This window comes from Trypanosoma cruzi, genomic scaffold, assembly GCF_000209065.1.
Source record: "Trypanosoma cruzi strain CL Brener 1047053517131 genomic scaffold, whole genome shotgun sequence".
Lineage (NCBI taxonomy): Eukaryota > Euglenozoa > Kinetoplastea > Trypanosomatida > Trypanosomatidae > Trypanosoma > Trypanosoma cruzi.
The window spans coordinates 384,254-396,386 of NW_001849574.1; the positions used below are offsets into that span (position 1 = coordinate 384,254).

General features: G+C 49.2%; 5 protein-coding genes across 5 annotated transcripts, besides 11 other annotated features; all 5 read left to right on the forward strand.

The window, feature by feature from the left end:
- Nucleotides 1-99: part of a mobile genetic element that runs on past the window's edge.
- Nucleotides 1-12,133: part of a sequence feature (heterozygous, non-Esmeraldo-like haplotype) that runs on past both edges of the window.
- On the forward strand, nucleotides 156-806 carry Tc00.1047053507023.124 (hypothetical protein, conserved; the record flags this gene model as incomplete). The annotated part of the gene is made up of 1 exon (XM_814594.1): nucleotides 156-806. One exon carries the CDS (start codon nucleotides 156-158, stop codon nucleotides 804-806), a length of 651 nt encoding a protein of 216 aa, XP_819687.1.
- Nucleotides 849-899: a sequence feature (T-rich).
- On the forward strand, nucleotides 1,052-2,053 carry Tc00.1047053507023.130 (hypothetical protein, conserved; the record flags this gene model as incomplete). Its single annotated transcript, XM_814578.1, has 1 exon — nucleotides 1,052-2,053. One exon carries the CDS (start codon nucleotides 1,052-1,054, stop codon nucleotides 2,051-2,053), a length of 1,002 nt encoding a protein of 333 aa, XP_819671.1.
- Nucleotides 2,612-2,640: a microsatellite.
- Nucleotides 2,840-2,860: a sequence feature (AT_rich).
- Nucleotides 2,862-2,913: a sequence feature (T-rich).
- Nucleotides 3,530-3,554: a microsatellite.
- Nucleotides 3,775-4,269, forward strand: Tc00.1047053507023.140 (uncharacterized protein; the record flags this gene model as incomplete). Its single annotated transcript, XM_814579.1, has 1 exon — nucleotides 3,775-4,269. One exon carries the CDS (start codon nucleotides 3,775-3,777, stop codon nucleotides 4,267-4,269), a length of 495 nt encoding a protein of 164 aa, XP_819672.1.
- Tc00.1047053507023.150 (uncharacterized protein) lies at nucleotides 4,526-6,349 on the forward strand (the record flags this gene model as incomplete). The annotated part of the gene is made up of 1 exon (XM_814580.1): nucleotides 4,526-6,349. The coding sequence occupies one exon, from the start codon at nucleotides 4,526-4,528 to the stop codon at nucleotides 6,347-6,349; it is 1,824 nt and encodes a 607-aa protein (XP_819673.1).
- Nucleotides 6,404-6,431: a microsatellite.
- Nucleotides 6,768-6,787: a microsatellite.
- Nucleotides 6,955-11,832, forward strand: Tc00.1047053507023.160 (hypothetical protein, conserved; the record flags this gene model as incomplete). Its single annotated transcript, XM_814581.1, has 1 exon — nucleotides 6,955-11,832. One exon carries the CDS (start codon nucleotides 6,955-6,957, stop codon nucleotides 11,830-11,832), a length of 4,878 nt encoding a protein of 1,625 aa, XP_819674.1.
- Nucleotides 11,834-11,898: a sequence feature (CT-rich).
- Nucleotides 12,008-12,028: a microsatellite.

Below are 12,133 nucleotides of genomic sequence, written 5' to 3' on the forward strand. Positions count from 1 at the left end.
AAATAAAACATTGAAGCAATTAACTAACGAACCCTTTTTTCCTAACTTGTTTGGTTTCCATAGATTTTCAGGATCCGGCCAGCTGCCCGGAAGACTATTCTTAATTATAATTGTCTGCGTGTGTGAGAGGGTGAGAGCGATCGGGGAAAGTGAGAATGAAAGGGCTCGAGGAGTGGCTCGCGTCGTCATCGTCATTGGATGATTCAAATAATGCGGACGCCGTAAGTGCGCCGCCAGTGCGGGGCGGCCGCGGCGGGGAGGGGGCAAGCAGCACGGATGCCCGCACACGTAATGAGGAAATGCGGGAGCGCATGCGAAACCTGTTGGGGGACCGTGTCGTGAAGGCCGTCCTGGAGGAAACAAGTGGCGTGGGAAAAGCAGCCGCGACACAGTCTGTCAGCACCGCCGACAAGTATTGTGTAGAGGAGGACGGGGGTCGTCGTGGTGACAGACATCACGAGAAGAATAGCAGAGGTGGCAGCGACAGGTGCATTCGTCCTTCATCGCGAGAGTATCGCCGTGTGGAGGTTATGGTTGTCGACCGCGGAACTCAAACGACATCAACGATTGGCTGCCAAACGGACCCCGTAGAGAATTATGCACCCTACATGGGATACCCACTGACTCATTGCTGCACCTGTAGCTGCGGAAAGCGGCGCCCTGGTGGCGGCCTGCTGCCGCGTGAAGAGTATTCGGGTGAACCGCCTCTTCGGTTCAAGGAACAGTTAGACATGATAAAGAATTCCATAGATATCATGATTGCACGATACAACCTTCCGCCGCCCCCTTTACCCCGTGTAGAATGAGACGCGCATATTTTTTGCTACTGTGTGCTTGTCTACATAAAATTGTTTTTTTTTTTTGTGTTTTTGCTGCGTCTTTTGCTTTTTTTTTTCTTTATGGCTGTTCTTATTGTTTTCTACCACACTGACAATCAACAACAGAAGTGCTCACGTGAATGTTTTAAGCTTTTTCCCCTTTGTTTTATTTATTTATTTTTCTTTTTTTGAGGTCTGTGCGTGCGTGACCTTTTAGCGAGTACGTGTGGACGATGGAGGAGTTTTACAACAACCCGTTCCGCCATGACCCGGCAGTGGATGATGTTTGCTACGCCAGTGTGCAGTTTCCCTCAATGACAGCCTCGAACACGGAGACGGAGAGCTGCAGGGAAAGGGATTTCTTCTCTATTTCCTCGGCCCTCCGTTTCCAGACGCAGTTGAGCGAAGCACTTCGAGCCAACAGCACGCTTCGAAGCACCTACGAGGCCCACATTGAGACGCAGCGGAACGAGATTGACCGCCTCAGCGTGGAGAACAACGAGCTGCAGATGAAGCTGACAAGGCTGGAGGCGCAGCTGCGATCCCTCTTGTTGGAAAAGGATTGCTCGACAATGGCGTACAAGCGGGAGGTTGAGAAGAACGCGTTACTAGAAGAAAAAGTCGGGTGTTTAGAGGAAGAGCTGAACTCACTGGAGCGACGCACACGTGAGCTGAGGGCTGCGTATAACAGGACCCCACAGCAGAAGGATGGTTGTGAGACAACTTTTTCTCGGACCCGCCCCAATCTACTTCAGCAACAGCGGGAGAGCCATTATACAGAACAGGGGACACCATCATCATTAGTGAGTGCGAGTGATTTACACTCACCGAAGTCACTTTTAGAGTCGGAGCGTAATAATCGCTCGGGCGAGAAGCAGAAATGGCGGGCTGCAGAGGAGGCCGCTGCATCTTGGCGAACGGAGACCGCAACCAGCATGAAAACAGGATTGGGAGGGCGGACCCCGAAGCCGTGCTCAAAGGCCATGCCGTACCCCACTCAAGTGATGGATGAGGAGAACGATGTCGTTGTTAAGGAATTAGAGAAGCGACTGCTGCAGGAATGTCAAACGAGGGACGAGATTGAAAAGCGGTTGCAGAAGATGGAGTCGACAAGGATTCGCTCCGGCTCCGAGAGGGCGAAGAAGATTGCCCTTGAGAGGGAATTTATTGCTGCCCAACGAGCTGTAGGAGAAACCCGAATGAGGCTTCGGGAGCTTTCCGCACTGGTACGATGAGCGAGTTCCCCAATAACACCATAGAGTTTTTGCTGCCCTGTCATGCGCCGTGATGAGCTCGCATTGACTTAAAGAGGAAATCTTCTTTACCTTTTCCTCCCTCATCAAACACACAGGCAAACAGATATCTTCTTTCTAATAACGCCGTTTACAAATTTTATGTAAGAGAAGTTGTCGCACATATACGAAAAAAAAAAAAAAAGTGCGAAAAGAGAGAAAAAAAAGAGTGCACTTTATTTTATTTTTGTTGGTTGCGAGTGCGCCTGAAGTGGGAGGCGACCATCATTTGTTTCCTGCTACGGACAGCGCGCGGTGTTGCTCTGCGGCGTTGGGTTTGCCTCTGGGAGAAGTACTCTGCACCCGCGGTCTGACTTCATGGGACGGATTTCCCTTTTCTCGTCTCTTTGAGGTTTATCCGCTGCGTGCTCAGTCCACTTCTTCGTTTCGGTGAAATGGAGGGAGGCGGCGTTGAGAGGGAATTAGTCGTTAGAGGCGCAGTTCTCTGTGTGTTGTTTGTGACAGAAAACTTCTTTTCTTTTTCTCTTTTCTTCTATCCAAAAAAATAAAAAATAAAAATAAAAATAAAAGAATTATTCCTGGATGCGAATGCGCTGTGGGCTTTGAAGCACGAGGCATTCGACTCCGAGGGGTGGAGGGCGATGAAGGCGGGAGTTTCTTGCAGTAATGCATGGGATTTATTTGGTGTCGATTTGCCCTCCTGCTGCTGTGGTGGAGTAAAATGTAAGATGGTGCCGCATGCTTGTTTCTTCCCTTTGTTTTCCTGTCTTTATATATATATATATATATGTTTTTTCTTTTTGTTGTTGTTGTGTTTTTTCCTTTTTTTTTCTGATTCTTTTCATTGATGCCTGTGAGATGATGTCCGTTTATTTTTCCTTTTGGTGCTCGGCGATGCGGTGTGGCACGTCGTCGTTCCTCCTGTGAACTGCGAGAGGAGGCGGCTGCTCGGTGTCTTTTGAAAGGGGGACGAGGCGGCTGGAAGCGAAGGGCGGGCAGACGTTGCTGGCGTCGGTGTGCGGGTGCCACACCCGTAGTCGCATTTGAATGGTTTGCCACACCGACTTGGGTGGGAGACGCGGAAGCAAAGTTATCATCTGAGAGGGGGAGGGGGAGATAAGACGCTGAATTTCTTTTGCTTTTGGTCAGGGTTGACGGCTACAGCGGATGTGAACTGAAACTAATAAACAAACAAACAAAAAAAGTGTTGTCGCTGCAGCATTTCTCCGCGCCAAACGTTGTTCTCATAGCCAAAAAAAGCCCTACTTTTTTTTCTTTTCTCCTTATTGTATACATATATATATATGTTGTGGTATCGATGGGGACGCTCTCGACAGTGCGAAGGGATGGAGAGTGAGAGACGGTGTGGACTTTTGCACGTACATGCGCTCTTTGGGGTGTAGTGGCATGAATGTCAAAGCCATAAAGATCGATACAATGATCTGTTACAAGTGTGTGTTTTTTTTTTTTTTTTTTTTTTTTTCTGTATGCTCCCTCTTCTCGCATGGAGGGTCTCTTGCGAGGAATGTGCACCTCGTTTTCATCCCCAATTATTATTGTTGTTTTTTTTGTTTTACAGCTCCTCCACTTCTACTGTTTGCTTGTCCTCTGCGTGTGGATAAGGAAGCAAGGGAGGGATCCAAGGGTTCTCACAAAGCAAGCAAACACAATACGAGAAGGCGTCTGGGGAGGAGCATGTGAAAATGAGCCTCTCCGTCACTCAAAGCGTGCGCGACGAGATGGTGGCTGCTCTCTTGTTGGCCCTTGACTACACTCAAGGTGTTTTAGAAACGGGAATTGACACTAAAAATGTGAATGTTTTCTTTAGGAATGTTTTGTCACGCGTGGCATGCCGGTGGTTGCCGTGTATCCTTTCTATCTTTATCCTTCTCCTTGTGACGTTGCAGAAGCGAGTTCTAAATGCCAGGAGACGGCAACTGCCTGACGTCATTATTTCAAGTGAGAGGAGCAAAAACCCTCCGTCTAACACCGTTGGGGCGGAGAGCAGCACCGGGAGAAACATTGGGGCTGAGGAAAGCACGGGAATGCGGAGATCACATGAGGCTCAGCGGGTAATAGATGCGTACTTTGGCCCCGCAAATAACACGGTGGTAGACGACTTTGATGCAGATGGGCATGTGCAGAAGCTTCTCAAGCATTTCAATCCCTCAAATACCACCACCACCTCCGAGTCGTGAGAGTTGTGGCTAACAGCCGGTCGAAAGAGTTTATAATGATATAGATGGAGCGAGAGAGAGAGCTGGAAGGAAAGAAGGGAATAAAATGGAATAGATTAATTACTTCCATGGATTTGTTTGCATCTCGGTGCTAAAAACACGGAGGAATTTGTTTCTCTTACTTTGATCCTTTTTTGTGCGTTTTTTTTTTCCTCCGTTTTCTTTACGCTCATTGTGTAGACAATAACAGATAGAAAGAGGCTCTGAATCCAGTTTTATGGATCCAACCGTTCCACCATTTTGTGATGGAGTTTCATTCACTCTTTGCGATGATGATGTGTATGCCTTTGGAGGTGCAGTGCCGGAAATTATTTGGCGGTTGAATCTGGCGACACACACATGGCATGAGATACCGTGCACCGGTAGTGTCCCTGCCGCGCGTAAAAATCATGCGGCGGCGAGTTTTGCCGGCAATTTACTTCTCTGCGGCGGGGAGCCGCTGCACGCCTCATTTTTGCAGCCGCCAAAGTTGATGCCGTACTACGAGTTGTCACTGGACACCATGGCTTGGGGTCTTATCGATACAATTGGGGCTATCCCGCTGAATCGGTCACATCACGCCTGCAGCGTTGTTGGCGAGAGCATGATTCTGCTGGGTGGCAAGCCTCTATTGAGCAAGGACGAAGGTGTGCTGACGAACGAACGGCTGAATGAATTTATCCAGGCCGGTTTTTATGATGTCTACATTTTTGATATTCTCCCTCGTTTCTGGCGGGCAGTGGTGGCGCTTGGCCCCGCACCACGGCTCTGGGGCCACTCCGCTGCGGTGTATGACGAACGATACATACTGGTGTTTGGCGGCATGGATGTGTCGGCAAACGAAAGAGTAGTCATTAGTCGTTACGGCAGCCCACATCACCGGCACGACCCACCGGTAGCGGAGGTCTCAGATAAACTCTACATTCTTGATACGGAGCAAATGAAGTTGCGTGTCGTGTCTCCTGCCGTTCAATACCCAACACCACCGCGCGCATTTCACGCCGCCCATATAGACGGCGTCAGGATGTATGTTCTCGGTGGGGTGACCGTTACCAAGCACGGCAATTTAGTTCCATTCGATGAAATGCGGGTGTATGACATCATTGAGGGAAAGTGGAATTTGATGGAATTTCCTTTGCGTTTTCCCGCGGCGGTGCGGAGGCTGTCGTTTGCTTACGAGTCGCAGCTTGTTGTTGTACCGAACATGACGTCCATGTGGTGCCTGGATGTGCACAAGCAGGCGGCATCGAAGGGGTGGAAGGAGGTCCCCACGTCACACGTGAAGGTTGCCGCGATTCCAGCGACGAGCGAGGCTGATGAGTACAACGAGCTGCTCAACCCGAGACGCCGTACAGCGTACGACGACATTCCCTGTGGGCAAACGGATGGCGTCGAGTTGTCGCAGTCCATGCCGCCGTCAACGTCGCCCAGGGCACCATCGGTGCAGTTTGACATGATCATGGATGAGATTCATCAACTGCGGGAACTTCTCACGCAGCGCGGCCCGCGACAGCCTTCGCCACATTCACCACAGCAGAAGCAAAGAAATAAAGAAGAAAGGCCACCAACCGCGACAGTCACGGAGGGCCTGCAGACTGCGGGGAACGAAGTGGAATCAACTAAAATGAGGGAGAGACGCAGAAGGGGCCGAGAGAAAATAAAAAAATTTACACATCAGAAAGAGCTCATACTGCAGTTGACGCGGCGTCTTGAACATTTGTTGGAACGGAAAAAGGAGGAAAAGCAAGAGGAAACCACGGGACTCTTTGCGGTGGGGCAGCAGTTGTCCCAAAGGACATCCGATGAGGCACTGGAAGCTGATCCTCTCATTTGTTCCCTTGCAAAACACTGTGAAAGTGATGCTTCTGTGCCTTCTCCCCAGTCGCCATTGCACGATACATTGATTTCATTTCAACGCGAGGGAGTGGGGAAAAAGGGGCAGGTCTCCTTCAATGATCAAGACGGAACCCTAGAAAAATGGACGAGGCTTATCGAAATCCTAAAAAAATCGCCAATGAAACCGTCATCAAAGGCGTTTCGTGCGAGTGTTGTTATGATTTAAAAAGAACTGTTTAATCAATCAATCAAGCAAACAAAAATGGCACCACTCCTCCAATTGTTGTTGTTGTTGTTGTTGTTTTTGTGGTAGTGGGTGCATTCTCCGGCTTTTTATCGTCTTTCTTTGTGAAACTGTTTTCACGGGGGCCTCCACTTTTGTTTTACTAGTGAGTTTTCATCTGCCAAATATTCGTTGGTGGGGGAAGTGTGTGTAAAGGTGTCTTTCTCTCTCTGCCATCCAACTGCGTGGGTGCCGTTGAAAACCGAAGGCACGACGACGAGGAAAAAACGAAACCAAAAAGTCATTTTATTTATTTATTTCCCACCGTGTCCTTCTTTTCTCTTCTTGGACTCACCTTCCACGCCAGCACGCACCTGAGGGGTGCGAAGGTAGGAAACCGCAAAAGGAAACCAAGCCAGGCGAGAGAGAGAGAGAGAGAGAAAAAAAAAAAGGAAATTGTAAGACTTAAAAGGAGCCAAAAGGCAGTTTGCCCGACTTTTTTGGTTTGGTGTTTCTGTGTTTTTTTTTTCTGTGTTGACGCGTGGGGTTGTTGTTTTACTGTTCTTTGCCCACCACGTGGGTGGGGGGTATTCGGTTAGAAATTGTCAATGGGGCACGAAGAGCAGGTTGACATGCCAATGGTGCCCGGTGCGGCTGCTCAGTCGGTAGAAGACTTTAGCAACCTGCCGCTTAACGCGCTCTTGGCGCACAAGAGCTGGAAGGCGCGGAAGGAGGGGTTTGAACAGATACGGAACAGCCCAAAGAGCCTCAAGGCCCACCTACTGGAGAAGCCGAGGAAACTGATGTGTGAGAGCAATGCGGCGGCGCAGGAGGCACTTTTTGAGGCCCTTAGCGCGCTGGTGGATGTCTGCGATGACGAGGAGTTGAACATACTTGTGGGGGAGCCGCTAAGAGTTGTGATTGAAAAAGGCATTACTGGCAGACCGCGGGCGGTGCATGCGAGCTTCAAATTTGTGTCGGATCTTGTTGGGGCTGCCAAACAGGCCGAGGTGTTTGATGCGTTGCTACCAGCCTTCGCACACAAGGCACCAAAAAACCGTATGGCTGCCACTCAGTTGTGTGCGCAGATTGTGGGTGAATACGGTGTGGCGGGATTGCCCACAAAGGCCATCTTAAGGGCCATGCAGCCTCTTTTTAATGACGCCAATGCTCAAGTTCGCAAGGAGGCCTCATCGCTATGTTGTCAGTGTTATAGATTTATTGGTGCAGGCATCAAAGGATTTCTTACAGATCTTCGTGATGTTCAACTACAGGAACTGGAGACATTGTTTGAGGATGTCATTTTGGGCGAAGCGCCACGACGGAGTATTCGTGGCCTTTTGCCTGCGGCCTCAACCAAGCCCACTGCGCTCACGGTAAGTTTAGTGAGCCACAACGGCAACACAAACGACATCTCAGATGATGCGTATGAGTCACACGATGAAGTGCCTGTTTTATCACGACTTCCTCGAAATTTCTACCGCGTTGCTTTAGACAAGACCGCAAAGTGGCAGGACCGCGTTGCAATGGTGCAAGACAATCTCCTTCCCCTCATTGCTGCAGCGAAGATACGGGTGAAGGATGACTACCATGAACTTGCAGGCATGGTACGAGAATTACTTTTAGACCCTCAGGCCCCATTGATGCTTCTAGGATTTAAATGTATTCAGGAATTAGCGAGGGCTTTGCGAGCCGCTTTTGCTCCGCATGCCCGCTCCTACCTGAACCCTCTATTTGACAAAATGAAAGATAAGAAAACGAGTGTCGTCGAACACATCACAGCAACTCTTGAGATCCTTATGCGGTACAAATGCATTACACTGGAACAGTGCCAGGATGAGATTGAACTTACTTTACAAAGCCGCGTTCCGAATCAGAGACTGGCGTTGATACAGTGGCTTCTTCGACTTACAGTGAAACTGGATCATAGTTGTTTTAACCGGCTGAGCCGGGCACAAGTCATACTTGGCCGTTTGATGAATGACGAAAAGGTTGAGATTCGAGAAGCGAGTTGTATGCTGATTTCAAAGTTAATTACATTCCTGGGGGAAACCAATTTTCAGTCACTTCTCGCCTCACTGGATGAAAAGCAACGTATCAAACTTGCCAAAGCTATAAACAGTGAGTCAAATCTACAGTGTACACCTACGATTTCTCCGGCGAAGAAAACGTTACGTGTGGAGCGGCGCGAGGGCTCCTCCGTTGCGGTTTCACGGAGTCTCTCCATTGGTGAGACGCACTCGCCTTCCCATGTTAGTGCGTCACTGAGGGGACACCGTCATTCTTCGCTCATGGCGCGTCACTCATCTCCTGAATTGCGGCGGCAACATCCCATAGATGACTCCGTGTCTTTGGAGTCAACTCTCCCCTCTAAGGAAGGGGCGTCTAATCGGATGTTAGGTTTGATGAATGGGGATACGACAGTGACGCAGTTGCTGCGATCCAAGGAATGGGGAAACCGCTATAATGGAGTCATGAAGATACGAGAAATGGTAGAGAGATGGTCAAAAAAGGAGTGTACAGAATACCTAGATACCGTTCTTGTGTACTTGCGTGTGGATCCAGGCTGGCGAGAATCCATATTTCAGGTATTCCAGGGGATGCTCAGCGTGATTCAGGAGCTTTTGGTGCGGGCAACGGAGGTGAGCGCTGGGGCAAGTTATGCCATCATAAACGGTTGTGTTTGTCGACTTACAGAACCAAAAAACAAGGCGTATGTTCGTAACTTAATGACTCAGATTGCAAAATTTCAGGGCATTTCATTTGTGACACGTCATTTAATGGGAGAAGTAACATCTGTTAAAACACCGAGACTAATGCAGGAGTGTAATGAATACATGACACAGTTACTGCAGACATTTCCAGCTTCCCATGTTGATGCAAAAGGTATTATAGATTATGTGAGGATCCACTGCTTTGGGCAACAATTCCCTGCAGTGCGTTCCTCCGGTGTAGCATTGCTGGTGGCTCTGAGGCTACACACCGGTCCTCTTGTCGATAATTACATGAATAATACCATTCCTGCACTCCGCACCGCATATGAGGAGGGTGTTTCTCACAGTAACGGCAACAAAATGTCCCACCGTGGAACAGGGTGTGACGTGCATCGAGCATTTTCTCCCGTTTCCCCCTCGCGCATGCAGAAGACAGAAAACAGACTTTCCGAAAAAGGAACGGGACAACACGGTGCTGTTGTAAATACAGCGCCCTCTCGCGTAGAAAACCGAACGGGCTTTTTATCTAGGGGATATGATCAGACACAACATATCACCGAAAATGAAGAGAGCCCCATGCGTGCAGATGTTTCTCATCAATTAGCTCCTTTGATTAAACAAATCACAATTGCAAAGGATTGGCGAATGCGTTTAGATGCTGTGAAAAGAGTAGAGGAATTGATGTATGCTTCCAACAAAAATATTGCACCAAATCTGGTAACGGAATTGCTGCGGTCGCTTCGCAGTCGTTTTGAGGAAGCCAATAAAAATTTTGTTATTGACGTGCTTCGGACAATTTCTTTGGTGGTGGAGTCGGCAGGCTCCGAGGCGTGTCGTCCAGGAATGAAGAGTATCCTCCAAGGAGTATTAGGGATGCTGGGGGACCAGAAGATGAGCCTTCGCGATGAGGCGACAAACGTGGCGTATCTCGCCTTGGATTGCCTGGGTCTGGACCTTGTTCTGCAGTGTATGCAGAAACCTCTCACATCTGAATCACATACCGCTCACCAAACAGCATTAGGAATTATTGAGCGGGGGTTTCAGAAGGAGCCGGAGGCGGTGGTGTCGAAGCAATTGGTCATTTCTCTTGTGCCTGCGGTTGTCCGTCTTTGCATGAGTCGTATTCTTGAAGTTCGCGTGGCCGCTGAGGGTGTTATCGGCAAATTTCTTTCATTAGTCGGAGATGAGGCGGTTTTGAAGGCCATGCAGAGTCTTCGCCCGGCGGAGCAACAGAGTGTGATGGCGCCTATTGAACGACAGGTTCAGATTTTTCTCCGGACTGCAAATGAAGAAGAAGCTCGTCGAACGTCCACGCTGGCATCCATGATTTCAGCTCAGGTGCCTGCTTCCCACACGCCTCGTTCACCGAGATCTCCGCGGGCTGCGAGCAAGAACCTGAGTATCAGTCATAAGAGTGTTGACTTTTCTCAGATGTCGCAGGGGGCGCCGGCATCCTTCACGGCGTCACAGCGGACATCTATGAGCAAAGAGGCCTTGCAACCTTTTGCACCGTCGCTTGTACAACCATCGGCATCGGTGGCACAGAGTACACATCCCCAGGTACGTCGTGAAGAGCTTCTATCTATGCAGGAGATCATGGTGGGATTGCGATCTGCCTCTGCGTCAACGGCAGCCAGTACATGTGTAGAATTCCTGGAACGGGTTAAAAATGATGAGGACTGTGGAACTCCCGAGATAATTCAAGTCATGGTGGAGCGTCTTTATGAAAATATTAGATTTTTTGATCTAGGCTTGGCTCTCGGTCTCATCCGATGCCTAAAGGCCATATTTGAGAGACCCCGTTACACCCAGTGGTGTCATAGTAGTCTACTTTTTAGGATACTGGGCATGATCTTTGACTGTCTTTTGTCTGAGACATTCTCGCTGCAGGAAGAAGTCATTAAAGCGCTCAACAATATGACGCTTAAGCTGTTAGAGGGATGCCCTGGGAATGACGTGTTCAGTGCTTTAATGTCACGTATGACGAGGTACTCCGCCATATACACAGAGAGTGGTAAGAAGGTTGACCTGAAATACATCCAGGTTACTGTGAAGTGCCTTATGAGACTCGATTTTGACGCCGTTTCGCCGGACAATGTGGTCCTGTGCTGCCATGAGTATTTGTTACAACATCCCCCCAGTGCCTTTCGAAATCTGGACGATCTTTCCATACGAACCGTGAAAACAATTTTGCAAGACTTTTCTAGAAGATGTGGGCTACCGCTTCTTGACGTTTCTAATCGACTGGTGGGGACACAAGACCTCGTGACGCATTTCATCCGGGCCTGTTTAGAGAATCAAGAGCGCGCGGCGCGAGCGATCAGCGAGAACGAAGAAAAGAAGGCGGTGGATGCTAATATGCAATTGCAGAGCCACCCGCAGCAACAACAACAGAAACAGCGAGATGCGTCACCATCGCACCCCGCTCGCACCCGGCGCGGCCAAAATGCTTACGTGGATCCGAATGTTCCAGTCACGCCATCCGAGGCACCGCTTGGCCCACGGGGAGTTGCGCTTGTCGCCATGGAGGAAAAATCCATGGCCAGCATTTTTTCTCGCATTCGCAATCACTTGACTTCCAAGCAGGGCATCGAGGAGTTGTATGCCTTCTTGAAGCAGCACCCCAAGAGTCCAGAGTTTGAACAGCAGTTTCGCCGATGCTCCGAGGCGTTCCGTTCCTACATTAAGCGAAAGTTGGACCGACAGCTGCAGGACGATCCCACAAAACCCCCGGGGTTTTCACTTCCCGATGTTCTTCGGCCGATACCGTAGATTTCCTGCTCTTTTTTCTTTTTTCTTTCGCCCTTTCTCTTTTCTCTTTTTTTCCTTCTTCTTTCTGGCTGCGTGTGTTTGCCTGTAGTTTTGGCGCCAGTTGTTGGCGGGGGTGGGCACCAAAATGCAGGGGAGGCCATAAGAAACAAGCAAAAACAAAGACAAACAACAAATAAACAACAACAACAACAACAACGAGGTGAAAAAAACGATGCGTTGTTATGCACTGCTGGGGAAATCCATAAAAATAAAGGAAAAAGAAAAAGGGCGAGGAGTTGAGTTTGGGTGAATGGTTGGAGAC